Source organism: Coenobita brevimanus, chromosome 47, assembly GCF_032717465.1.
Source record: "Coenobita brevimanus isolate Jiangsu-jjx chromosome 47, ASM3271746v2, whole genome shotgun sequence".
In the NCBI taxonomy this organism is placed as follows: domain Eukaryota; kingdom Metazoa; phylum Arthropoda; class Malacostraca; order Decapoda; family Coenobitidae; genus Coenobita; species Coenobita brevimanus.
In genome coordinates, this window is record NC_137000.1 from 9,426,083 (window position 1) to 9,451,050 (window position 24,968).

At 39.6% G+C, this 24,968-nt stretch overlaps 1 protein-coding gene across 2 annotated transcripts; it reads left to right on the top strand.

The window, feature by feature from the left end:
* Positions 1-7,183: 7,183 nt before the first annotated feature.
* Positions 7,184-23,130, top strand: LOC145399046 (uncharacterized). Of its 2 annotated transcripts, XM_080271780.1 has the most exons (7): positions 7,184-7,331; positions 8,808-8,867; positions 10,148-10,294; positions 13,393-13,536; positions 18,544-18,687; positions 18,852-18,980; positions 21,555-23,130. In XM_080271780.1, coding segments are annotated over exons 1-7 (774 nt in total). In that variant the 3' UTR covers positions 21,557-23,130. The 2 variants fall into 2 exon arrangements, with proteins under 2 accessions (XP_080127906.1, XP_080127905.1); XM_080271779.1 differs by lacking the exon at positions 18,544-18,687.
* Positions 23,131-24,968: the final 1,838 nt, after the last annotated feature.

Sequence of the window (24,968 nt, forward strand, 5' to 3'; positions counted from 1 at the left end):
CACTGTTTTAACTATTCCCATTGCCTACAGACTTTCTATGAGACCTGTAAATGCATTTTATGGCATATTAGTATTTCCTTAAAAGTATGTTGGGAGGAGGATGCTGGAATAGGGTTACCAGGCAGAAGAGAGAGAGGAAGGCCAAAGAGAAGGTTTATGGATGTAGTGAAGGAGGACATGCAGGTGGTAAGTGTAAGAGAAGAACATGCAGAGGACAGAGTAAGTTGGAGACAGGTGATACGCTGTGACGACCCCTAAGGGGAGAGCCGAAAGGAGAAGAATTATATCCTTAAAAGACAGTACATGATGATACACCTGTCTTTTGGGGTACAGCGTGCTGTACAGTACTCACCCATGTGGTGATGAAAGTTTGCTGTGCAGTACATGATGGAAGATGAATGTTCTGTACTACACAGAAGGATGACAGTATTTCTCACCAAAAACATGCAGAGAGGTCACTTCAGAACCATCAGGAACAGCTGGTGCTGTGTGAAAAGCAGGAAATAACCTCCCGTGAATTTTTGAAATAATTTTCCAGAAAAATCTGCAAATACCCGAACTCGCGCATATCAGGGATTGAGTGTAGTTGGATATCTTCCTTGTGCAGCATAACACCTAACTCCATGTTGGAATTTTCCTGTATCATGTGTGCCTTCTTGCTCTGTCTTGCTTATTCACTCAAATTCAATTGCTGTGCAATAAAATTGTTCCCTATCTGAAAACAGTACTGTAGTTGTATGAAAACCCTATTAAAAGAAAAATAATAATAATACTTGAGACAGAGGAGGATGTTTTCCATCCACTCACATTATGTTGTGTTGTCTTTAAAGACAGTACACTGAATGACATGCCAAGTAATTTCCTTCAACATAGGAAGCTGTTTACTAAGGTACACTACAGTAAAACCTCACTTTAATGGACTTATTGGGCCCCAAGCCACTCCGAAAAAAGTGAAATCCCAATAAAAGCGACACCTGGACTTGTTAGGCATTAGTCTGGATCGTACCAACAGTTTTTAACCTCTTCAACACCATTGCATTATCTGTCTATCTATCTGTTGCCAGACGCCTTAATCCCATAAGGGGTGGCCACAAACAAGTTGCCTCCATGTCGCCCTGTCCCCCACCATTTCATTGCCCTGCTCCCAGTTCACATCCCCCTCTTGCATATACCTCTCCACTCCATCCCTCCATCTCATCCTTGGCCTCCACCTCACTCGCATACACTCTCCTCGTCAGTCTCTTGCTCTCCATCCTCTCCGCATGGCCAAATCACCTCAGTGTAAGTCCCCTAACGCCTCCTATCACATCCACATCCACACCACAATGCTCCTTCACTTCCTCATTATCAGTCTGTCTCCCCATGTGACTCCACATTCTCCTCTTAAATACCGTAACTCATTTCCACTGCTCTCACGCTTGACTTCTGTCCCTGCAACAAGGTCCAAGCTTCACTTCCATATGTTAGACTTGGTGTCACAATACTGTTATGTAGTAGCTTTTTCACTTCCATGCTCACTTCCCTGTTTCTTATCACTGCTTTAAAGGAACCAGCAACTTTTCTTGCTTGTTGTATTCTTTCAAGCACTTCACCCTCTAAACTTCCATCCTTCTTCATCGCACTACCCAAGTACTTAAACATACTCACATTTTCCATTTCCTCATCATCCAGCCTCACTGTACATTCACTGACTTCACCTCTCTCGAAGACCATCACTTTGCTGTTCCTTACGTTCACCTTTAAATTCCGTTTCTTACACTCTCCCAAACTCATCCACCGAGCCTTGCAGCTTCCCTTCGTCTTCACTTAACAACACAGTATCATCAGCAGACAACAGTACTGGGAGTTTCCAAACACTGCCCTCTCTGATTAGGGACACTCCAACATCCACTGCCCTACCTTGTGTCTCTTTTATAACCCCATCCATATAAAGATTGAACAACCATGGAGACATGACACATCCCTTTTTCAATCCAACCTTCAAATAGAAAAACTCGGTTCACTTAGCACCCTCATACATTCTCTTCACAGGATTCAACAACTTCCCATCTACTCCATGTATTCTTAATACTTTCCACAATCCATGTCTATCTACCCTGTCATATGCTTTCTCCAAATCCATGAAGGCTGCATACAACTTCTTTCCCTTCTCTAGAAACTTTTCCACTAAATATCTGAGAATGAATATCTGATCTACACAACCTCTTCCCTTCCTAAAGCCTCCCTGTTCTTCTCCAACTAATTCCTCTGTTATTTCCCTAACTCTGTCAATAAGTACTCTCCCGTATACTTTTCCTATTACACTAAGAAGGCAAATGCCTCTGTGATTACCACACACTTCTTTTTCCCCCTTTCCCTTTGTACAAGGGAATAATTATACCTGACTTCCAATCATCCGGGACTCTACCTTTCTCCTAGGCCAATCTGCACATCTTCCACATCCATTCTGCTGCTATCTCTCCCCCATGCTTCAGCATTTCACCACACACTCCATCAATTCCTGAGGCTTTCCCTATTTTGACTTTTTTCATCGCTTCCACAACATCCATCCTACTGATTTCTTCCTGTCTTCTCACCTCTCTCCTCCCAGCCATTCCTCAGCCGCTTATACTTGCATTACTTTCATTCTTTGTGTTCAACAATTCATTAAAGTGTTCTCTCCATCTGCTCACTTTTTCTCCCTTCTCAACTAGTGCTCTACCATTTTTTATCTTTCACACCCGTACTAACTTCATTGCCACCCTGTCTGACTCTCTTCACCTCTTTCCAGAACATTTTCTTACATTTCCTCCACTTGACACTCAAATTCCTCATCCACTCTCTTCTTACTCTCTCTTACTACTCTTTTCACCTCTCTTCCTTTCTACATGTAACTCTCTCTTCCATCTCTCAACTTCTTCCACACCCCTATTTCTCATCCATTCGTTATATGTTTTCTTCTTTTGTGCCACAACCTGTCTCACCTCTTCATTCCACCATGCTGTTCCCTGCACCCCCTTTTGTCTTCTCTTCACCCCACACACCACCTCACATGCTGCACATATTTCCTCTATGAATCTCTTGCACACACCTTCCACATCCCCCATCTGCTCCAATTCATATACATATATCCAACCATTCCTCAGCTTCTCTCTCATATTCTGCCTTTTTCTCATCCTCTTGTAACCTTTCCACTCTCCTTTACCTACTCCTTCCTTCCGTCCTTCCCTCCTCCTATTTCTCCGTTTAACTTGGACCTTGATTCTGACCACACCAAGTGGTGGTCAGAAAGTCCACTCCCCCAACCTCTGTATGCTTGTTTACTGTGTATATATATATATATATATATATATATATATATAAATAAATAAATACATATTACATTCCTTGTGTGGAGGTATAGTGAAATTCAGTATTATGGTGGTTTCTTTTCTCTGTTCTTCCTTGCCATAATGGAAGGGGTGCGACGAAATACCGAATTGTCAGTTTTGATTGGAAAATATTATAACCTCCGTATAGGTTCATACGCACCTAATTATCTGAAATCCGATCAAAATTTTGTTTGATTTTGTGTTTGCTTTAAGTGTTCATAAAAAATCAGGATTAAGAGCAAAGGCATGCTAAGGTTAACGGAAGTGTTTTGCCTTTATCTCAACAGCTTGGCTTGACAGACTTCTATTCTGTATAAATTTTGATTTAATATGCAGATATGTACATTTATTTGCACTGTAGATCAATATTTATGAAAAACAGAATTTGTGATGATGTTGATCTAAAGGAGAAATACCCGCGAACTTGAGTATGTTTTCGTTCTGAATTCTAGTCTTCTATCATTAGTTAAATTAAGCAAAATTTTATTTACCAGAGTTCAGATAATTTGATTTGTATGAACTAATACCTCATGGTGAAAAAAATATATATACTGTATGTATTTTCCTATTAACCCCCTCGCATACGATGACGCAAAACTAGTCAAAATGGTGTTAGGCTGAAGAGGAACCTATGATGCACTTGTCAGTGTTGGTCTGATAGGATGCCGATTAGGCAATTTTGGACAAAAACATTCACCAAAAATTAAGTTTTACAATGAAGTGCATCAGTCTTTGCTGTGTCAGAGGGGAGGGTGTCTGTTTCAAGGCCAGCATTCTCAAATAGCTTTCGGTGGGGGTGGGAGGGATGCCTGCATGCAATTTTTGGTGATTACTGGAAAACTTGGTTGTATCAAAATTCTGAAGACACCACGTGAAAGCTCGTGAAATTCTGCATAGAGACAAATACTTAGTTCTGGCATGGTGCAGCCAAAATATTGCGGTAGGGTGTTGGGAACTTAATTTCACTGTGGAAACATTATTCTTACTGGATTTCGGTACTTTCACTATATAGTATAAACATAGCAAAAATGATGGTATACAATTTATACCAATATAACCGATTTGGGGGACAAATAAAAGCCTTGGGAATATTTTTCTTTGTGTGTGAGTCCAGGCTGCCCTCACAGCATTTTCTCTAATCATGTCACACAAGCTTAAAGAAAACTTTAGGTGCGCCAAGGAGTTAAAAGTGCCAATTCAGTATTTTGTTGCATCGTACCTGATGCTCATTTTTCCAAATCATTATGTTTCACATAGTGTCCGTCATAAGCACTTTTCATGAATATAAGTCCTACAAGTTGGAATTTGATTCACTTTAGCTAGGCGCAAGATTTCCATCTCTATCTTGAATGTTGGGATGTAACAAATGATTAACATCAGAATATGATGCTAGGCACAAAAGTTGTTTGGAAGGGATGTTGAGCTATAGTATTGTCTTTTATGAATTTGAGCTTCAAGAAATAAGCTGCAAAAATACTAGTACAGGCATACCCAGGGTTAACGATGTAATTGGTTAGGTAAAACCCTATTGTTAGGCGGGGTATCATTATATCGGGGTACTTTTAACACGTAAAGCAATGTGGAGTGTTTATCAGCCTTGGGTTTCCCCCCAAACCAAGCCCAAAACCAACCCAAATGAGCCCAAAAACAAGTTTAAAAGACAATCTAAATTGCCTAACAGCTGTCAAGGAAGCTAACCTGACCTAACACTTTAATATGTATGTACTCACTAAACCAACAAATTAAATTGAAAATCATCAAATATAAGTCTGGAAAAAAATCAGGCTTAGTAAACTGTACTCCAAAATGACAGTGTTCACCTCACCTATGGCTAAAATACATTAATCTAAGTCTAAAGCAGTATAAATCAATCTAAACACAATTTTAGACTAAAATATCATCTATCTATCTGTTGCCAGACGCCATAATCCCGTAAGGGGTGGTCATTAGTCTTTGAGTTAGTTGTTTTACGGGGTGGGGCACTAACCCTCTGCCAATTCACTTGCTGACACATAGGGAACATGTATGGGTTGGTTATATGGTTACCACCCAGTGTTGTAAATGACTTCCTGGCTTACAGGAAACCATTAGACTTGTCTCTCAGTGTAAAGCCACCTGAAATGGAAAGATGAGTAATAAAATGTGACAGGAATGATTGGAGAAATAGGAAGATAAGAGGGCAGACACAGAAAAAGTGATAATGGTGAAGGCGGAAGCAAGCAGCACAAAATCAGGTGAGTGGATGATGGTGAGAAATAGGAAGAGAGGGGACAGACAAAAAAGAGTGATAAAGGTGAAGGAATTAGGCAGCACTACATCAAGTGAGTGGATGTTGGTTGCCATCACCTACCACCATCAAAATATCAAAATCAGTAAAAAAAAATAAAAATAAAAATCACCATCATTAAACTGGGGTTTGGCAATCATTAGGCAGGATATGGTGATATTTCTACCCTCATCGTTAGTGCGGGATATCGTATATCGAGGTACAGTATTATAGTATCTGCCTAGTGTAAGTAAATTAACCTTAGTCACTTCCAAATATTTTTGCATTAGCTCATTTTTCCTTTTGGTGACCATGAGATAGCCTGGAAGTATAAATTTTTAATATGATCTGTCCCTTTGTGTCAACAAGTTGGTTGATGGTGGGTTAGTGCGCCTCCCTGTAAAACAACTAATTCAAAGATGTCCACTCCCAATAGGATTATGGCATCTGGCTGTAGGTAGATAAATAGATCTGTCCAGTTTTAGGTTCCATTGTAGTTTCAAATCTGCCATTAGTAATTCAGAGTTCAGTAGGTTAGGAATTGTTTGACACTATGAGGCATTTCCTGCTCTTTGTGATCATACCAGGTACTTTTTGTACATTTAATAGCATGAACTAAAGTTCATTTTATTGAAAATACATAAGGGATAATGGATAATTGTTAATCAGATATAGACAAGAACCTGGTAAGTAGCCTGCATGTAGGTCTGAAACAGAGGTAACTAACCTTTTTTATTGGGTGTTGAGAATTTGATAGGCTTTGCAAAGATTAGGGTCTGGATGCAGAGGTAGTGAGATAATGCATGTTAGATGTGATTGTGCCTGCAGAATTCATTAATTTACTGGAATACATCTGGTAATCAAGCTGATGACAGTGCACTTGTTGAAGACATTTATATATAAAGCTTGAAAGAGCTTCAGCAGTATATAATTTAGTCAAATAAAATTGTTTTCCTTTGGATGCTGTAGATGATTGTTTCATCTACTGCAAATTATTATCTTACATAAAGTTATACTATATTTTATTATATGTTAAGCATTGTCTAGTCTTGACATGTGGTCAGATGAACTTATGTAATGTATAGGTATTGCTTAGTTAGAAATAGCACTGAACCCAGTCAGTTGTTGTATTTTGTGCACACTTTGGGTTGATTTGAATCCTAAAGCAAACTCCTATTTACTGAAACGTTCACTTCCTTTTATAAGAAGTGAATGGATTTTTTAGTGCTTATGCTTTGAAAGCTTGCTGTGTACTCTTGGAAGGTAACTAATTGCTCCGGAGTGCTGAAGATGTCGAATGGATTGTTTACTCCTTTCGCTGTCAGGTGTGTTTGCTGACACTTGATAGTGTAAAATGTGATGCTTAGCTACTGTAGTTGGCTTTTTTTTTCCCCCCTCAAAAAACTTAACAAGTAGTCTTGGATTTTCTCTGGTCGTTATAAAGTCATTTAGGTCCCTGGAGTTACCTGTGGTGCTATAAGTCTCTCTTGACTGACAGGTTGCTGTACAGTATCGTAGTTGCTTGAAGAGGTTGACAATATCGCAGGTACTTCTTTCCAGTTCCATCATGCTGCCCAAGAGTTCAAAGCGAAGAGTGAAGGAGGAGAAGGAGGAGGAGAGTCATGGTGGCTCTTCCGGGGAGGAGGGGCGGGGACCCACATCCCCAAAGCGTAAAAAATTCAGTTCGGAAAGGAGGGATAGGAAGTACGAATCTGGTATGTCGGCCTCTCAGCCCCTCCCATGATTAAATTTTTCAGTTCATAGATGATAGCTAAGTATGGTGTAGCTAGAATGTGCGGAATTATGATTGGCTGATTTAGAGCCAGTGTATATTTTTCCTCCTTCACTGTTTACAGTAAATCGGAGTTTGCATGCGATTTCTCAGATTATTCATAAATGGCTTGTAGACTACTCGTGTCAGCAGGAAACAATTCGTATATTGGGATGGGTCTTAATGCATGCTTGGCTGGCTGTTGTAGCTATGGAAGAGTTATGTTCGCATGGGTAAGTACTGGAAACATTTTAGGGTAATATCTCTGTCACAGGTGGTGCTGTATTTTTTTTTTTTTTTTTCCCCTCTCCCCTTTATATTGCTGTATTTTGGTGTTTATTTTTAGACAGTACAGTATTGTATTTTCAATTAATCAGACTATGATTGTATATAACACCTGGTCATCTGTATGCATGAGAAGTTAAACTCGTTACTGGTCAGCTTGTCTCTTGGCAGTAAATACCGTATTACTGACGAGGCAGGGAATGCCCATTAAGTACGTACTTTGTACAAATACCATACTGCCTGTTGCTGTGTTCTGTAGTAGTGACAGTTGTCTAAAGCTTAAGTTCTTCACTTTAACAAAATTATGATGCAGTGTTCAGTAGAAGAAATGTTCAAGCCTTGCCACAATTTTTAAAAATACTGTATTAGTGGAAGTTGATACTGCATGTTTGGTCATTGAAGTTTTTTTTTTAAATAAAACTGGCAAATTTCTCAGTTACTAATTTATGATTTGTCTTTCACTTTTTAAATTGTCTTAAACCTTCATATTCTGGAGCTTCAGTTCATAGCAATATGTACTTTACATGTAATTATGATGACATTGAATATGCTGTAGTCATGGAAGCTAATGAGTTTTATAATAAAACTAATATTAGCTTTATGTTAGTGATCACAGCCATGGATTGTTTCAGGTGTTTTTGGCACAGAGACCAAGTTGATTGTTTTAATAGAGAAATTACATACATTCTATTTTCAGGAGTATTGTACTTTTTCAATGAAAATGCAAATTTTCACATTTGATTAGAAATGAGAATTGAGTGAATAAGTGTATGTTTACAGTTTGTCTTGGAATACTGAAGTGAAACCATTTAAGTTGGGCCCTTTGAATTCCTAAGTTGGTTCCTACATCAGACTCCTTGGTGAAGGATAAATATAGAGTACTGTACAGTAGATTATTAACACCGGTGTGTAGTGTAACTGGTGGATTTGGGGAGATGTATACGCTAGTGAGAACTATTGGGAAACAAAATTTTTAACTGATCTTGCAGTGGATTAACAAAGGAAAAAAAAAATGAGCTGAAATGCTGCTCTGAGTATCTGATGGAAGAAAAGTCATTGGGTCTTCTTTTTAATTATAATTTGTTATGCTTGATTGAAGAGCGACAGCAAGTAAAATATTTTTATTTAATTTCAGAAGACTCAATGGAGGACACAAAAGACTCTAACGATTGGGGAGGTGAGAGTGAGCGAGATGGTGAGTTAAAGCCGTTAGAGCCAGGGCCCAGTCATACACGACCTGCTGAAATTACCCGTCCTATGATATAGTGAGCGGCTATAGAGTGGTGCGGGAGTGCGGTGGATGAAGGTGGTGGGGCGTGGAGGCAGAGAGGTTTGGGCCCATGGCTGGCTATAAGGTCGTGGAGTGAACAGGTTTGGGATTGTGGTGAGAAGTATTTTGACCATGTGACATTGCTCTGTTCAACCTAAAGATTTGGTGTCGGTGATTCGACCTGCAGTTCAGCCTGACAGTATGTGCAACATGAAGTGAAATCCGTGGAGGAAGTGATTTGGATTATGGCTGCATACTGGCACATAAAGTATAAGCAATACAAGTACTGTACTGTATTATATGGAGATAAATTTGGAAGTATTTTGCTGCTTACATGGTAAAGGATGTGATGCTTTAAACCTAATTTCAGTAATGATGTTATGAAAATTTTCATAAAATTGCAGTTAAGCAAAGGTAATGGTCATTGATTTTGGTGGTTAAGGTACTAAAGGTATTTGCTAATGGAAAGGTTGAGCAGTTTATGAATTTAGGTGTAAGTATAATATAGTGTTTATATAGGAAGTAGTGTAGTAGTTAGTGATTGTGTTGTAGGCACATGTAATATTTTTATTAGGACATTTACATTGGGGTGTAATCATTTGAAGAGCTAGGTTTTGTGATAGATACTCTGATCAGGAACTGGATAATGACGAGTATGTGATTGGAACTTTTTTTTTGGGGGGGGGGGGGAGATACTGTACTTGTTAAGTATATAGGCTGTGGGTATAAGTTAACCTTTGCATGGTTTTATAGTCTGTTAATCTCTGTTGATTGAGATATAGATTACTGTAGCTACCTGTTATCCAATAGCTGAGTGATTTTGAGCAGACAAGTCAGTGATTTGTGTGCCAGCTAGTTTTTATGTAGACACAAGAATGGGCAGTATCACGGTAAATCAGAAAGGGAATGAAATTTTTCGTTTTGTGTGACATGTAAAAACTCCATAACAAGGATTTAGTTCTGCGTTGAAGGGAAGGCAAGCTGATATATGTTGAGGGCATTTATACAGTTATGCCTATAATACATTTGTATACATCATACAGTGTAAAATGGGAGTTATAAAGCCTCTATGCCGATGGTGTCGAATGGGTATAACATGCATTTGTGATGGGAATTGTAAAGGTGGCAGCATGTGGGATGGTGGTTTTCATTCATGTCTGTGTTTATGGTGGATGGGGACTGACAGTGATGGTGTGGCTCTACAGGTGGATGGGACCGGTACTCTGACCATGACTCGAGTCGGGACCGCTACAGGAACTCCAATGTCAAGCCTGGGGACTGGGAATGTCCTTCCTGTCAGTTCAACAACTTTGCTTCACGCACTGCTTGCTTTAAGTGCAGGGCTGCCAAGGGTATGTTCTGTAATTGTTTAATGGTCAATTTGTATTTGGAAAATGTTCTACATTTGTGCCAAGTTAGTTTGGTGATAGATGTGGTTGGTTGTGGTGACCATCATCCACTCACTTGATGTATTGCTGCTTACTTTTTCCTTCACCGTAATCATTCTTTTTCTGTCTGCTCGCCGCTCTTCCTGTTCCTCCCATCTCTCCTGCCACTTTTTATTACTCTTCTTTCCTTTCCAGGTGGCTTTACATTGAGTGACAAGCCTAATGGTTTCCTGTAAGCCAGGAAACCATTTACAGTGCTGGGTGGTAACCACATAACCAACCCACACATGTTCCCTGTGTGTCGACAGATGGGTTAGCAGAGATTTAGTGCCCCTCCCTGTAAAACCACTAACTCAAAGGCAAATGTCCACCTCTTATGGGATTATGATGTCTGGCTATTGGTAGATAGATGCAAATATTAGTAAATGTGCAGTCAGGAACAAAAGTTTACCTTCTACTGTATTTAAGTGCAGCCAGTTTATGTCATGTCTGTTAGTTTCCTTCATGGCACATATCAAAGATAATCATTTCAATGCAGAGCCAGGTAGTAGATGGGTGGTACCATTGACCCTAGGAGGTGCTACCATGAGAGTGAAATATGGCTGCAAGCTTGGTAGTTGTCCACACATCACTCTTGATCATTTAGCCACAAGTACAGTCTCAGTAATCTATATTTTTAGTGACTGCATTGTCAAAAGTCCAAGCTGAGACTTCTGCTGTGTTACAAATCGTATTACACATCTCTCATTCCATTTTCCCAATACAGTACAAGTCCCATTATTCGGCATCTATGGGACCATGATGATGCCGAGAAATTAGGTTTGCCGAATAATCAAAAACCTACTCACTCAGTACCTTAAATATATTGGTGAACACTTATCACCACTTATGGTACGGTATTACAACTGTGTTTGGAGAGAGTACTGTATACTGTACAATACTGCAATCAATACAGTACTATACCTGAATCTGAAATATATATATATATATATATATATATATATATATATATATATATACTAGTGAACATATACCAGGGTAATGACACAGTAGGCCTACAAGTCAGATAACACTTCCTGGATGGCCGAAATGATACGGAATATTACCTACCAGCTCAGTACATCACTTGTATTGGTGAACTCACCACTACTTATATTATTACAAATATGTTTGGAGTGAGTACTGTATACAGTATTTTTTCCAGACAAAATAAAACAGTCGGAAAATTGCATAAAATAAAGGGATCTGAACTGGTAAGGTCTTTCTGATGAAAGTCATAAATTACATTTAGCGCTCACTCTTTTGTTCGTTTTTTTTTTTTTTTTTTTTTTTTACATGTGAAAGGAGAGTACTGATGGAAACAGTAATGTATTCCATGAACCCCTTAATAACCTCTGACATTGAACAACCCTTTAAAGTACCGATGTCGAGTTAGTGAGCTATGGAAAAACTGTGAACAATTATGGGAATGGAACGAAGGTCACTGGTATGTTTACATGACTCTATGCTACGATTCCAAGCAGTCAGGGGGTCAGTTAATCTCGATGTTTTCGCCAATTTGGTAAATGCACCGTAACTTTATCAATTCTCCAGTCAATCATAGCGAATCATAGCATGGGTTTAGGGAGCTAAATAACACATTTCTAGGTGCGCCAGACGATTATCTTCACATCTTATAAGAAAATGGAAGAAATTAAATCCCTTTCTGAGTACGTAAAGTTCTTCCATTCTTCTGAAATCAATTTATTTTTCTTAAAGATGGGAAGATAATCGTCTGGCTCACCTAGCAATGTGTTATGTAGCTTCCTAAACCCATGCTATGATTTGCTATGAGTCACGGAAAGATTGATAAAGTTACGGTGTATTTACCAAATGGGCGAAAACATCTGAGATTAACCGACCGCCTAACTGCTTGGAATCGCAGCGTAGTCATGTAAACATACCACTGACCTTCGTTCCCTCCCCATAATTGTTCAGTTTTCTTTATAGCTCACACTAACTTAACATCACTGACATAGGTACTGTAAAAGGTTGTTCAGTGCCGGGGGTTATTAAAGGATTAATGGGATATATTACTGTTTGCATCGATGCTCTCTCTTTCACGTTAAGAACAAAAACAAACAAAAGAATGAGCACTAAATGTACGTTTAACTTTCATCAGAGAGACCTTAGCAATTCATATTCCTCCAGTTTATTTTTAAGTATTTTTCTGACTTTAGGTTAGGTTTGGTTAAATTATAAGGTACAGGTAAACTCAGGTTAGGTTCAGTTAAACAGGACAGTCCCTTCCACCATTATGCTGAGGAATAAAAATACTAGAGCTGTCACAGCCATACAGCTAAAAACAACGGGGAAACTGATTTAACAAGCAACATTTATTTATGGGTAATGCATTACAGTGTCAGTGGTTCATGGGCTACTCAATTACCGGTGTCATTTTCAGGAAGGCATCAAGAATGAAAGAATTTCAAGAATTAGCGTGGGGGCTTGGAACGTAACCCTCGCTAATTTGGTGGGGGTGGTTACTGTAGTGTATGATACTGTGCAATATTGTAATCAATACAGTACTATACCTGAATCTGAATAAAAATATAGAAATTAGTGAACATACAGAAGTGTAATGAAACATTAGGCCTACAAGCCACAGATAACACTTCCTAGACTGCCGAGATGATTCCGGACATCTGCCGAACAATCAATGATTTTCGTAAATGGGACTATTTCTCAAAACTGCCGAAATGTCGGATCTACCGAACAATCAGCTGCCGAATAATATGACTTTTACTGTAGCTACCAGCAACTACTGGGAAGCAATTAGCTGATTTTGGCACACAGTTAAACATCCATTCCCAAGAAAATAGCAGCTGCACTGTGGCCAACCCCATTCAGGAGTTCTACAAGAGGAAGGATGGCATTTTTAGAATAGGCTAGCTAAGCATATCAAGCTTTCACAGCATAGGAATATTAGCCAGGAGAGGAAGGTAATAAATCTTGAGATGAAACAGTAGGTTAACTTTTACATCTGCCTGGGCTTTTCTAAGCTGGCATGTTTCAACCTTCAGATGGAGACTCTTCACCCTTCGGGTCCGGTGGCCGGATGGGTGGGGGAATGCGTGACATGAGGCCTGGGGACTGGTCATGCCCCAAGTGCCAGTTTCACAACTTCTCTTCCCGTGGAATGTGCTACAAGTGTAATGCACCTCGTGGTATGTATCAGTAGTCCTTCCCCTGGGATATTTAGCCATCTTTCGTTCCAGTTTCCTCTTATTTTCTTGTAAATTTGAGGGACATAGGTGTCAAGACATTGAAGGTGATGAGTAATTTGCCTCTAGGCTGCATTATTTAAGCAACAAACTCTTGCCATAAAAATGTGTTAGAGTATAAGTGAAATATTTAATATGAAAAAATACAGTACATCTTTGTCAGACTCTCATCCCGTCTATATGTATTTTCACTTGTAAGTTCACTACTGACATGGCTATAGTAGGACTCGCCTAAATTTGTGGGTTTGGTGTGGCCTGCACCTGTGTACAATGGTGCCACGTTTCCCCAACTTGCGATGTGAAACGGAAGCTATTTATGTACAAGGCATCACAAATACGATAAATTCAGATGAATAAAACTTACACTTCTGTATTTAGATGGATGAATCAACAGTAATCTTATTATGCATAAAATATTTATACAGTTACACAGAAACATGGCATACATATTGTACAGTGTTGCTAAAAGAAATTTAGTCACTTTTAATGGTTTTTAGCGTAGTTTTAGGGTGGGTAATAATATCACAGTTATAGATATAAGATAATGAGCCTGAAAAAAGAAGAAATATGCCAATATCCAAAGTAAAAGAAATAATTCATATAATTCTTGTGAGTGGCAACACTGACACACCCAGTCTGGCCTAAGGTAAAGTATGTACGTACCTCCATAGACCCAAGCATAGCTTGTACAGGTGTTGCTAGGGAGAAATGCTCACATTTACTGGCTTTTACCGTAATTTTAAGGGCGAGGAATAATCACATTTATAATCCTAAGCTAATATGTAGGACAAAATAGTAGACATATGCCAATACCAAAGAAAAAAAAAAAAAATTCACTCGCGAGGGGGGAATGGGAAAGAGAATGAATGAATGAATGAAAATCAATCATGGTACTGCAATAACAGGTCATCTGTCGCCGTATACAAAAAATGATAAATATCACTAAATATAACAAAACCAAATTAACAAATGAAAGCACAATTATAAATAACTTATAAAAGAATCAGAAGTACTCAGGGTGGCTCACATCTCCCGCCAGGAGAGAGAGAGAGAGATAACGGTATAGAAAACATGGCACACTGTACACAGGTGCGGGACACACCACAGCCGCATATTTAGGTGAGTCCTACTATAGTTATCATCATCATCTGGACCTCCTTTCCCATCCTAGGGCATGGCGAGTAGCAGCATCCATGACCAACTCTAATTAGTAATATAGATCCATCCATCCATCATCCAATCCTACGTTGCCACATGAGGAGCGTAGGAGCCCGGGGCTAGGCAGTTGGTTCTGACATTTAAGATGAGAGTGAATCAGTAATATGGATATGGGAGTTAATAGGATTTTGAAGTATAATAGGGAATAGTGCAAATAAAGGAAGTTTTTTCTTTTCTTAGAGTTAGGGGTTTCGTTATGGTGAGCTTACCGAACAGTGGAATTAGGAGAAGAATCTTACACAAGATTTTATAGTTCCCTATTGCCAAATGAGTATTCAGTAGCTTTTTTTTTTTTTTTTTTTTTTTTTTTTTTTTACCTAACATTACACGTTTATGAAACCCTCATACCCTGTGTGTTAGTGAGTAAGTGGGTTTGAAAGATGAAAAGTATTTGAAGTAAATAATTTTGCCTTCCCCTTGGTAACTGCTTGATATTCCTTGTGAGAGCTTGAAAGATGAAAAGTACTTGAAGTAAATAATTTTGCCATTCTCCTTGGTAACTGCTTGATGTTTCATGTGAATCATGCTTTTTCTAGTACAAAAAAATTCATAGACAGTGATGTAACCAGATCATAGTTATAAGCACATAATACTTGTAAATAATATGATGTATAACAAAAAGGGACAAATATGACCCAGTTGCAGGAAAGAGGCCATGTAAACTCAGAGATAGATTGAAAAAGAAATCTTTGGGAAGACAGTCACATGAAGGGTTGTTATAGCATGAAATTATTTATTTTATTTTTGGATAAGATAGAGAGGACTTCAAGTTTTTAATAGATTAGGAAACCAGCTCCAGATAAGATAGAAAGCATTGGGCTTCGATTGACACTTTCAAAAACATCATGAAGAAAGTGAGTTCCCGTTAATTGTGTGTGAGGTGTTGCTTTGCTTAACACTGCTTGCTGTCTCCCCGTGTTCTCTAACAGATGACCTATTCCCCTGGGTGCGTGTATTCTGTTGTGAAATGAACCCTTGCATTTTGCGTAGGATTTCCAGAACAGTTAATTGAAGCTTGAAACTCAGATTTTGCTTATAAAGGCTATATTGTCTTGAAACTCAGATTTTGCTTATAAAGGCTATATTGTATCATCGTGGACACATTTTTATCAATTTGTGCTAACACTTTGAAACTTTAAACCAGAACATGGAACATGAATTTTGTTGACATTTTGCATCTGCTGGAGCAATGCCAGTTTATTTAATCTTTTGGTCAAGATAATGGGATGTCAGGTTACTCGACTTAGTGTTGTATTTTTTGTGAATTTTTTGACAAAACTGTAGTGTTGTAAAATGTAGCACATGGTACACAGGTTTGTATATTGAAATTACAATTTTTACAATCAGTTTAACTGACCAGTGTAATGTATGTAGTGATAATTTTATCTCTAGTCTTGAGAATATGAGGATCATCACAGTTCATTGCAAACTTGGCCAGATGAGAAAGTTTAGTAGTCCATTTGAGTAATATTAAAAAAATATATATGAATAGTTTGACTTCAAAGTACTTGTTACCTTACAGTACAATGCTAAGTATGTCTAGTAATCAGGTGCATTGCCATTTAAACAGGCATGTAAATTGATGATGGCCCAATTGTATTATGAACTTTGAAATACTAGAAAGGGAATGGAATAGGATCAGGTAAATTTGCCCTGCCATTATAGATTGCATGTAACTTGCTGTTTGCTTTCCCACGTGTGCTGTTGCAGGCTTAAAGTCTTTCTTCCATCATTCTTTGTTTCATTCATCATCTAATCCTGCGTTGCCTCATGAGGAGTGTTGGAGCCCGGGGCTAGGTAAGTTGGTCCTGACATTTACGATGAGAGTGACCAGCGTCACTCTTCCCTGCATGGCATTACGTGACCAATAAACCCCAGCCACTCCATGGATATAAGCCTGCACTGGCTGAATCAAATTGGAGTACCTTAATTTTCTGCTAAACCACCAGGTGCCATAATTTGTTTATATGGTTACCACCCAATGTGGTAAATGGTTTCCTGGTGTACAGGAGACCATTTGGCCTGGCACTCAGTGTAGAGTCACCCGTAGACAGAAGGAAGAGGAAGGAATGATGGAAAGTAAGACAAGAGGAAGGAAGAGAGGAAAGGGCAGGCACCCGAGAGCAGCACAACATGGAGTGAGTGGATGGTGAATGTCTCCATCTACCACTTATTCTTTGTAATTCACAAATATAAATTCACCTCAGGTGGCATACAGAAGTGCTGTTGTGCAGGCTCACTTCATCTGGCATATGGGAGTGCCATTTATTTAAGTTCACTTCAATTTGCATGTAGGAGTGCTTGTGTATTTTTAAAAATGAGATTACTTGTTTTTGTTTGGTAGCATGTGATTAGTGACTGCATTCATTGAGCCACCACAATTCTGATCTTGTGCTGTCATTGTATCAGATGACAGCCAGTATTAATTTCTTGTCAAATTGGCAGTTTCCCTTATAAAGCTGTTATTATCAAGACTGACCTTTTACGTCTAAGGATGGGGTGAGGTAGAGTACAGAAAGCAAGGAAACTTATATATAGTATATCAATTTCATGTACACTCATTTACTATATCCATTCACTTTTTGGCATACCATTCCTTGTTCTACCTGAAACTCACTAACATATACACTGTCATCCATTTTACATTAATTTTCTCCTTATGGTGATCCTAACTTGACCATCTTTCATGACACTACTTTAGCCTGGTTGCTGTATGCACTCCACACACACTCCTTAATTATAAATTTCTACTTCCTTTACTCTTGGCTTTGCTTGTATGGCACACCATTATTGTTACTTGAATGTTATTGTGGGCACGAACTTACTTTAATGCATTCCTCTTGCATCAGCCACAACACTGACCTATGTTTATTGTCAAGGCCATCCTCTTGCAACCTCAATGCTGACCTCTGTTTAGTATCAAGGCCAGTATAGCACCAGCCACCTTCCTTCCCTGTACCACACCACACCATTTCCCTGAACTCACTGGGTAAACACAACTTTTCCTAGTTCACAGAATGTCACTGCTATGAAAACATAACAAACACCTTGTTTGATTAGCATAAAGAATATCTTGGGGAGTGTTTGTAAGCAGTTAATCTGTAGCATAATGTTTCACTAGGCCAAGTGTGACTCCTGATGTCAACTACAAACCTGGGAAATTTGGGAGGGGAAGGAAGAAACCATAATGAACAAAGAAATACACATACACGCACGCACGCACACACACACATTCTTAATAGTTATAACTTGAACTTCTTGCAGCCTATTCCAGAGTGACTGCCCTTCCCCGAAATTGTCCATCTCACAGTGATATGGCCACCACCTTTCCCCACATAACAGCAACAGCTTTGGGACATCTTGCCTGAGCTGAGTTAGTCTGACATTGGCCAGTATAAAATAATAGATGTACCTCGCCATCACTGTCACACTGCACTTTCAAAACAGACAGCCTTTTAATATACCTTCACCATATTTCATTGGAGGGTCTGAGTGAAGTGGCTGGATTTCTGCTATCCATGGGGAACATTTGCAGATGAGCCAAGGGCCACAAAAAACAAAATGGTAAAATAACCTGCACTTACTTTACAGACTTCCAAAGAAGAATGAGTTTTGATCAGGTAAATTTGAGAATTATTTAAGCTTAAGACTTAAGCAAAGCAGAGTTGGCAGAGGACAGAAGAAGGGACTTCAGTAGAACACGTGGCCTTCATTTAGGTGTGTGTCTTCAAGATAATGATGTTGCAGGGGGCGGGGGCGACGACCGGTTCTCCAGTCCTCGTGGGGTGAGTCGGCCTGGGGAATGGGACTGCCCCAGATGTCAGTTCGCCAACTTCTCTCATCGTGACTACTGCTTCAAGTGCAGGACCCCACGAGGTCAGTCACTCCCCCGCCCCCCCAACCACCTGATGAAGCTGACAACCTCTAGAAAATGCAGTTCTGCATTTACTGGGATATTGAGAAGTATTTTCATTGTTTTCTCTAAGGCTTGGATTTCCTATATACTTTCCAAGCTTAGTTTGCTTTCTTCCTTTTTGCAGAAGGTGGGCGTTCCGGAGGGATGGATGGACCGAGGGGCGGCATGCGTGCTGGGGATTGGGAGTGCCCGCAGTGCCAGTTCCACAACTTCGCCTCTCGCGATCAGTGTTTCAAGTGCTCTGCCCCCAAATGTTAGTGTATAATTTTGGTTAGACATTGATTGTTACTGATGTTTGTTCACTTCAGAGAGGTCCTGCCTCCAGGTGTATCATTAACAGCCATAGGCTGTGCACATTTCAATAAGAAGTTCTTGGGTATGGTTGAAATTTTTATTACAAAGGCTGGTAATGTCCCACGTATCAAGTGCTTTTATCGTCGTCAGTATTAATGTCATGTGGACTGAAAAGGGATCAGAAGTATTTGTACATTATGAACTGAAAAACATTAGCTCTGCTTGTTATCATCACTTAGGGACAACTGTCATGTCTCATCTTCCAGGTGACAGACTTGTCAGTTTCCTGGGGTTGATATCTTGAACTCATTAAGAATGCTCTACAAATACAACCTTGTGTCCATCAACCCCTTCTGTCTGACGTTTTAATTTGTTTTTGTTACTTCGTCAGTTTTATTCAATCCGACAGGCTGCTCAGGCTGGAGATGTATAGATTCTGTATAGCCTTCAAGTTAACCCCGTCAGTCAGTTCTTCCTTAATCTGAGAACCTTTTGTGTTTCATTCATGTTACTTTCAGTTGATTTGCTTGGAGAATATTGAAATATTGACTCGATTGGATACGTTTATGTGAAGCTACAGAATGTGTTGAATGTTTTTGGTGTATCAGATAGAGCCAGGATTCTGGGGGCTTGAATGGTGAGTGAATGGAAATGTGGCCCATTGGATTGTGCAAATTTGGGCTGTGTGGACATTGCTATTCCTTACCCTGCCCTAAGGTGGGAAAGGAGGTCTGGATAATAATGGACAGTAGTTGTAAATTTCATTAACTTCCAGTTACAGAGTGCTTCCTGGGTTCAGTTAAATCACTTGGAGGCAGGAAGAAAATAACCTTTGGGTTGAAGGGGTTTAGTTTATGTGTACGGCGTGCCGGGGTGAGCAGGTGGAGATCGTCAGACGTGAAAGGATTGAACTTGCTGGTGAATCTCTTGAGTGTGTGGAAGAGTTTTGTTATTTGGGAGACATGTTGTGTGCTGGAGGTGGGGCTGGAGCTGGCTCTGTGGCTAGGGTGAGAAGTGGTTGGAAGAAGTTCAGGGAGCTCTTGCCTCTCCTGACATTGAGAGGGCTCTCCCTATGTGCTAAGGGGTCTTTGTATGCAGCATGTGTTAGGAGTGTAATGCTGTATGGCAGTGAGACCTGGGCAGTGAAGGAGGAAGACATTCGCCGGCTCAGACGTACAGAAATGACAATGATTAGGTGGATGTGCAGTGCGTCCCTGCGTCCAAGGCCTGGAGGGGCTGGGTTTACAATGGAAGAGTTAAGAGGTAGGATGGGACTGGAGTGTATTGGTGTTGTGATGAGGAGAGGTAGACTGAGGTGGTTTGGACATGTGGAGAGGATGGTGGATGATAATTGGGTGAGGAAGGTGAGAAGTGTTAATATTGGGGGTGGGGTTATGAGGGGTAGACCGAGAAAGACATGGGACGAGGTCATTAAGTGTGACCTTAGGGTTAAGGGACTGAACAAGGAGGCTGCAATGGATCGTGCAGCATGGAGAGCCGCCATTAGGTGACCAAGGCCGACACATGCAAGCATGTTGGAGCCTTTAAAAACGAAACGAAACGGTGGTGGCCTGATTAACCTGTACCACGCTGGGGGGGGGGGATACCCGTTTGCCAGATGACACCACCCCATCCCCCACCCCTGGCTAAATGGGCTTAATACATCCGTATAAGATCCCTGGCACTAATAAAAGTAATCACCAAAGCCAGATAGTTGATTGAATCGAGTCGAATTGGTGCCACTCTACCTCTGAAGTCTTTGAGGTCACTGAGAGAGCAGAGCATCTGTGAGCTTGTGAACAGATTTTGGCTTCTTTCTTCATTCTTCTTCTTCTTTTCTCCTCCTACTCCTGCTCCTCCTCTTCCTCCTCCTACTACTACTACTACTACTACTACTACTACTACTACTAAATGGACTTAATACATTAGTATAAGATCCCTGGCACTAATAAATCACCGAAGCCAGAAAATAGGTTGAATTGAGTCAGTTTAGTGCCACTCGACCTCTGAAATATTCGAGGTCACAGAGCAGAGCGGCTATTCTGTGAAGACTCACTCGCCTCCCACACTCCTAAATCAGCGTTGTAAGCATAGCGAAGAAATGTCTGAAGTTAGAGAGATATGATATTACTTTCCATTTTACTTCAGTTGCAATGACAGTGCTGCTGGGCGTAGATCTACGTCACCAGTGTTTTTGAAGGGGACGTAGATCGCTAGGGTGGTACGGGTTGAAAAGAAATGCATTATTTCATCAGGTTGTTGTTATGATGGTGGTCCCAGGATCATCTTGGTGGTAGACTGCAAGCCCTTCTGTAGATCACCATCTTCCTGCAGGGGATGAGGAGGGAGTTGAGGGATGTTTGTATGACCAGACAGTTCAGTGACTATCAGTGCCACCACTGGAAGGTGTCTCTTTAGCATCAGTCCATCAGATTGATGGGCTTTAGTGACTAATATAATAATACACCTGGAACAGCAAATAGTTCTTGTTAATGGCTTGCAGTCATCTGATAATTTTTGTATTATATTTCAGGATGTGTACTTTAGTCCACCAAGAGAACACCTGGACCAAGACGAACTTGTTTGGAGGTGGCAGAATACCTTTAGGTATTATATTTATATGTTGAAGGAATCCTTTTAGGGGTAAATATTGTGCTTTTGTTTTGTATACAGAGGAGATGGTGACATTTAAAGTGAGGCTTTACATTATGGGAGGTTTGCTCAAGTAGCATCTGAGGTTTGTGATTATTGTTCTCAGTTCAAAATGCTGAAGTTGAGCCTTTGGAGTCTCAGTTTTAGTATTTTGAACACACCGGCTGGTTAGGAGTGGTGGGAATTTTTGCTTTTGCATCCCAGTATGGAAATTATCAGTGCATTCATGTTTTAAAATTGAACAACTTTCTTTGTCCATATTCACTGCCAGATTCTGTACTGTCTTTCCCCCTGACTATTATGGTACAAACCGTCATGGTGTGAGGGGCACAGCAGTATACACAACACTATGTTTGGTATGGCCATCAGCAGAGTTCAATAGTTTAGTTATTGTAGAATTTAAATAGAAAATTTACAGAGATGAATGTTAATGGTGTAATTTTCATGTGGTAGATGCCAAAGTAGATTACATTGTATACCATAATTGGTTTTCCTTGTAACATCAAAATTTCAGTGAATTAAATTTGGCGCATTTATATTTCATAAGATTGTTTTTGTTTTGTCCTGAGTTCACTTGCAAGGTGGCTCACCATTACTTAGTTTTGCCATCAGTTGAATGTCTCCTCTGTTAGAGGGAGACTAAACCTTACACAACTCTATGGATAAGGGGTGGAAATGTGGTGTGGAGTTTGATACTTGGTGTCCAGTACAATTAAGGTACTATTATGTTTCAGCCAATATATAAATATATATATATTTACCTAGACAGTTTTTTCTTTTTGTATTCTTGCTTTTTAACTTGTTTACAGCAGTGTGTGCTGGTTACAAAAAGAAATTAATATTTTTCACTAGGAAGAGGCATGCTGTACCTGATTTCCTATGGAAGGCGTGTAAAGATTTATTTTAGTATAAGGAATTCCCATCAGTGTTTTCGAGCAGTGAATGGTCACACTTGTTTTAACCTTGTGGTTGCATTAATCTGTTTGTAAAGCTGTTACACTGTGGTTGGTTGGTGAAACTGTAATGAATTGTAACCAATACTTCTTTTAAAAGAAAATTTTATAAGGAAAACTGGTAGCATTTTTTTTTTTTTTTTTTTTTTTTTTTTTTTTTTTTTAAGGGGTATACATTGATAGCTTTTGTATTTGGCAGAAACTAATAATCATTACAGAGGGACTAAAATTACCGGCAAGGAATAGCATGGTATATGACCTTAATTTTTTAGTGTTCTCGTTTATTGGTGCATTTATTTGAGTAGACCTTGTAATGAAACTAAAGTGCTGTTTATATTTAAATATATATATATGAATATTTACATCATTTATGCCATTTGTTGTATTCATGTATGTATGTATATTTATATATATATATATACTGATAGGGGATCTCCTAGGTAAATTAGCACTTGTGTTGTGATCTAAAGAATAGAGGTCTAAATAAATGGCAGAAGTCTGGAACTTTACTGTTTTTTCTTTCCTGGTGGAATTGCAGTAAATGTACTGTTTGTTACTAAATCTCTTTTGTCCTTTTGATGTTTTGTGCTTCTTCATGTTGCATTAAGGTAGAGGTTACCAGTCTTTGCAGCATTCCAGCTGAATTTCTAGCTGTCTTACACTTTGTAGTGAAGATAATCAAAATCAACAGTTTGAAATCAATGTGTACTTTGAATTCCATATCTTCTTGATATAGTTTTCATCTTTTGAAGTACACTGGAAGGGCATGTTCATGCATGAAAGGGTTAATTGGAAACTAAAAGGATACATAATTCATAGATTTAAGTTCTTTAAAATAGCAAAAGCCGTGCCCTGGTTCTCCCCACTTGTGTACTGGCTCATGATTCGCAGATTGTATGTATACTCAACAAAAGTCCTTTGCAGCTCAAATCATCATAAGACCCCAAAGCATCTGAGGTTTGAGGAACGAAACAGAATATGTTTCAGGGTTTAACAGTGATTGTGGGCTATGCAGGACTTTTGTTGTTGAGTCCATAGTAGTACTAGTTTATGTTCTGTAAGAAGCTTGGTATCTCCTGTAGTGCCATATAAAAGCTAGTCCAACCCAGTATGCAGTGATATGTGTGAAACAAGTACTGTCCACCTAACTGCTGCCTCCAAGTTTTATATAATACAAGAATAACTACCAACAAATGCCATGATCTGGTTTAAGAAGGCTGTCTATTCAGCATGTGTTGGTTTGAACTGGGGTGATGGATGTAGTTCATCCATCCATCATTCAATCATATGTTGCGCCATGAGAAGTGTAAGAACCCAGGGCTAGGCAAGTTGGTCCTGACATTTAGAGTGAGAGTGACCTTTCCATGAAGCAAATGTCAAGCACGTAGGGTGGTCTGATATTTGACCTGTACAATACAATAGTACTCTGTCAGGTTATCATGGTAGTTAATTGGCTGATGAGTGTAAGGATTAGCCTCTTAAAGTTTGAATGTAATCACACCTGGCTCCTTGTTTTAGGTCTTACCAGCTTGTAAATAGTTTGAAGATCTTAATACCAATTCTTTATGCTAAATTATTGTTCATGAGGTAGGTTCATGCATGCTTGTTCTCTCTCAGATGATTCTGCACAAGGGTATTTGCCAGCTATGTGTCACAACTTTTATATGGCCAGGAAACTCCTAGTCTTTCCAATTTGGCTCCCATCCCTCCTCCCCATCCCCATTGCATCTCTTCTGTTCTTATACCGTAGTTGCTTCATTAACATTTTGAGTTAGGATATAGTACAAATATTTTGCCTTCTAGGTGCCTTCCATATTTCTCTGTGCCCCCAGTGCTGCCTAGTATTCTCTCATTCCCATAATTTTTGTTGTAGTAGGGTAAACATGATCCCTCTTTTCTAGGAGAGGCCTGTATAGGTGATAGTAACCAGACTCCACATGTTTGACAGCTGTCACGGTAGCCATTTCCTGTGTTAATGATTAACCTTGTACCTTGAAAGTGAATAGACTGGGGCCTTACTACCATTAAAGATGATTCATGTACCAAGATGCACCTTCCACAAGATACAGGTCATGTGGAGATGGAGGCGACCCACAACATGAAAATAAGACTGAGCTATATCTAGTGTGTGTGTGTGTGTGTGTGTGTGTGTAAAGGACAGCTGAAGGTGAAGCAGGTAGATAAAATATCCACGAGCCGTTATGCATGATGGGGTCGGGGGTACCTGGATCTCTGAAAACACTAGTTTGGCTGTACCATAAGCCTGTTCGCGCATAAAGCTGTGTGCCCTAAAGCAACCTGGTTACCAAGATGCAGACAGTGATGGGAGGAGGACTGGACCT

Excerpts from the sequence above, each read along its gene's own strand:
- LOC145399046 (XM_080271780.1), top strand. The coding sequence starts at position 7,184 with ATGCTGCCCAAGAGTTCAAAGCGAAGAGTGAAGGAGGAGAAGGAGGAG. Across the intron at positions 8,868-10,147 it reads AGGTGAGAGTGAGCGAGATG|GTGGATGGGACCGGTACTCT; the intron begins GTGAGTTAAAGC and ends GTGGCTCTACAG. Across the intron at positions 13,537-18,543 it reads CAAGTGTAATGCACCTCGTG|ATAATGATGTTGCAGGGGGC; the intron begins GTATGTATCAGT and ends TGTGTCTTCAAG.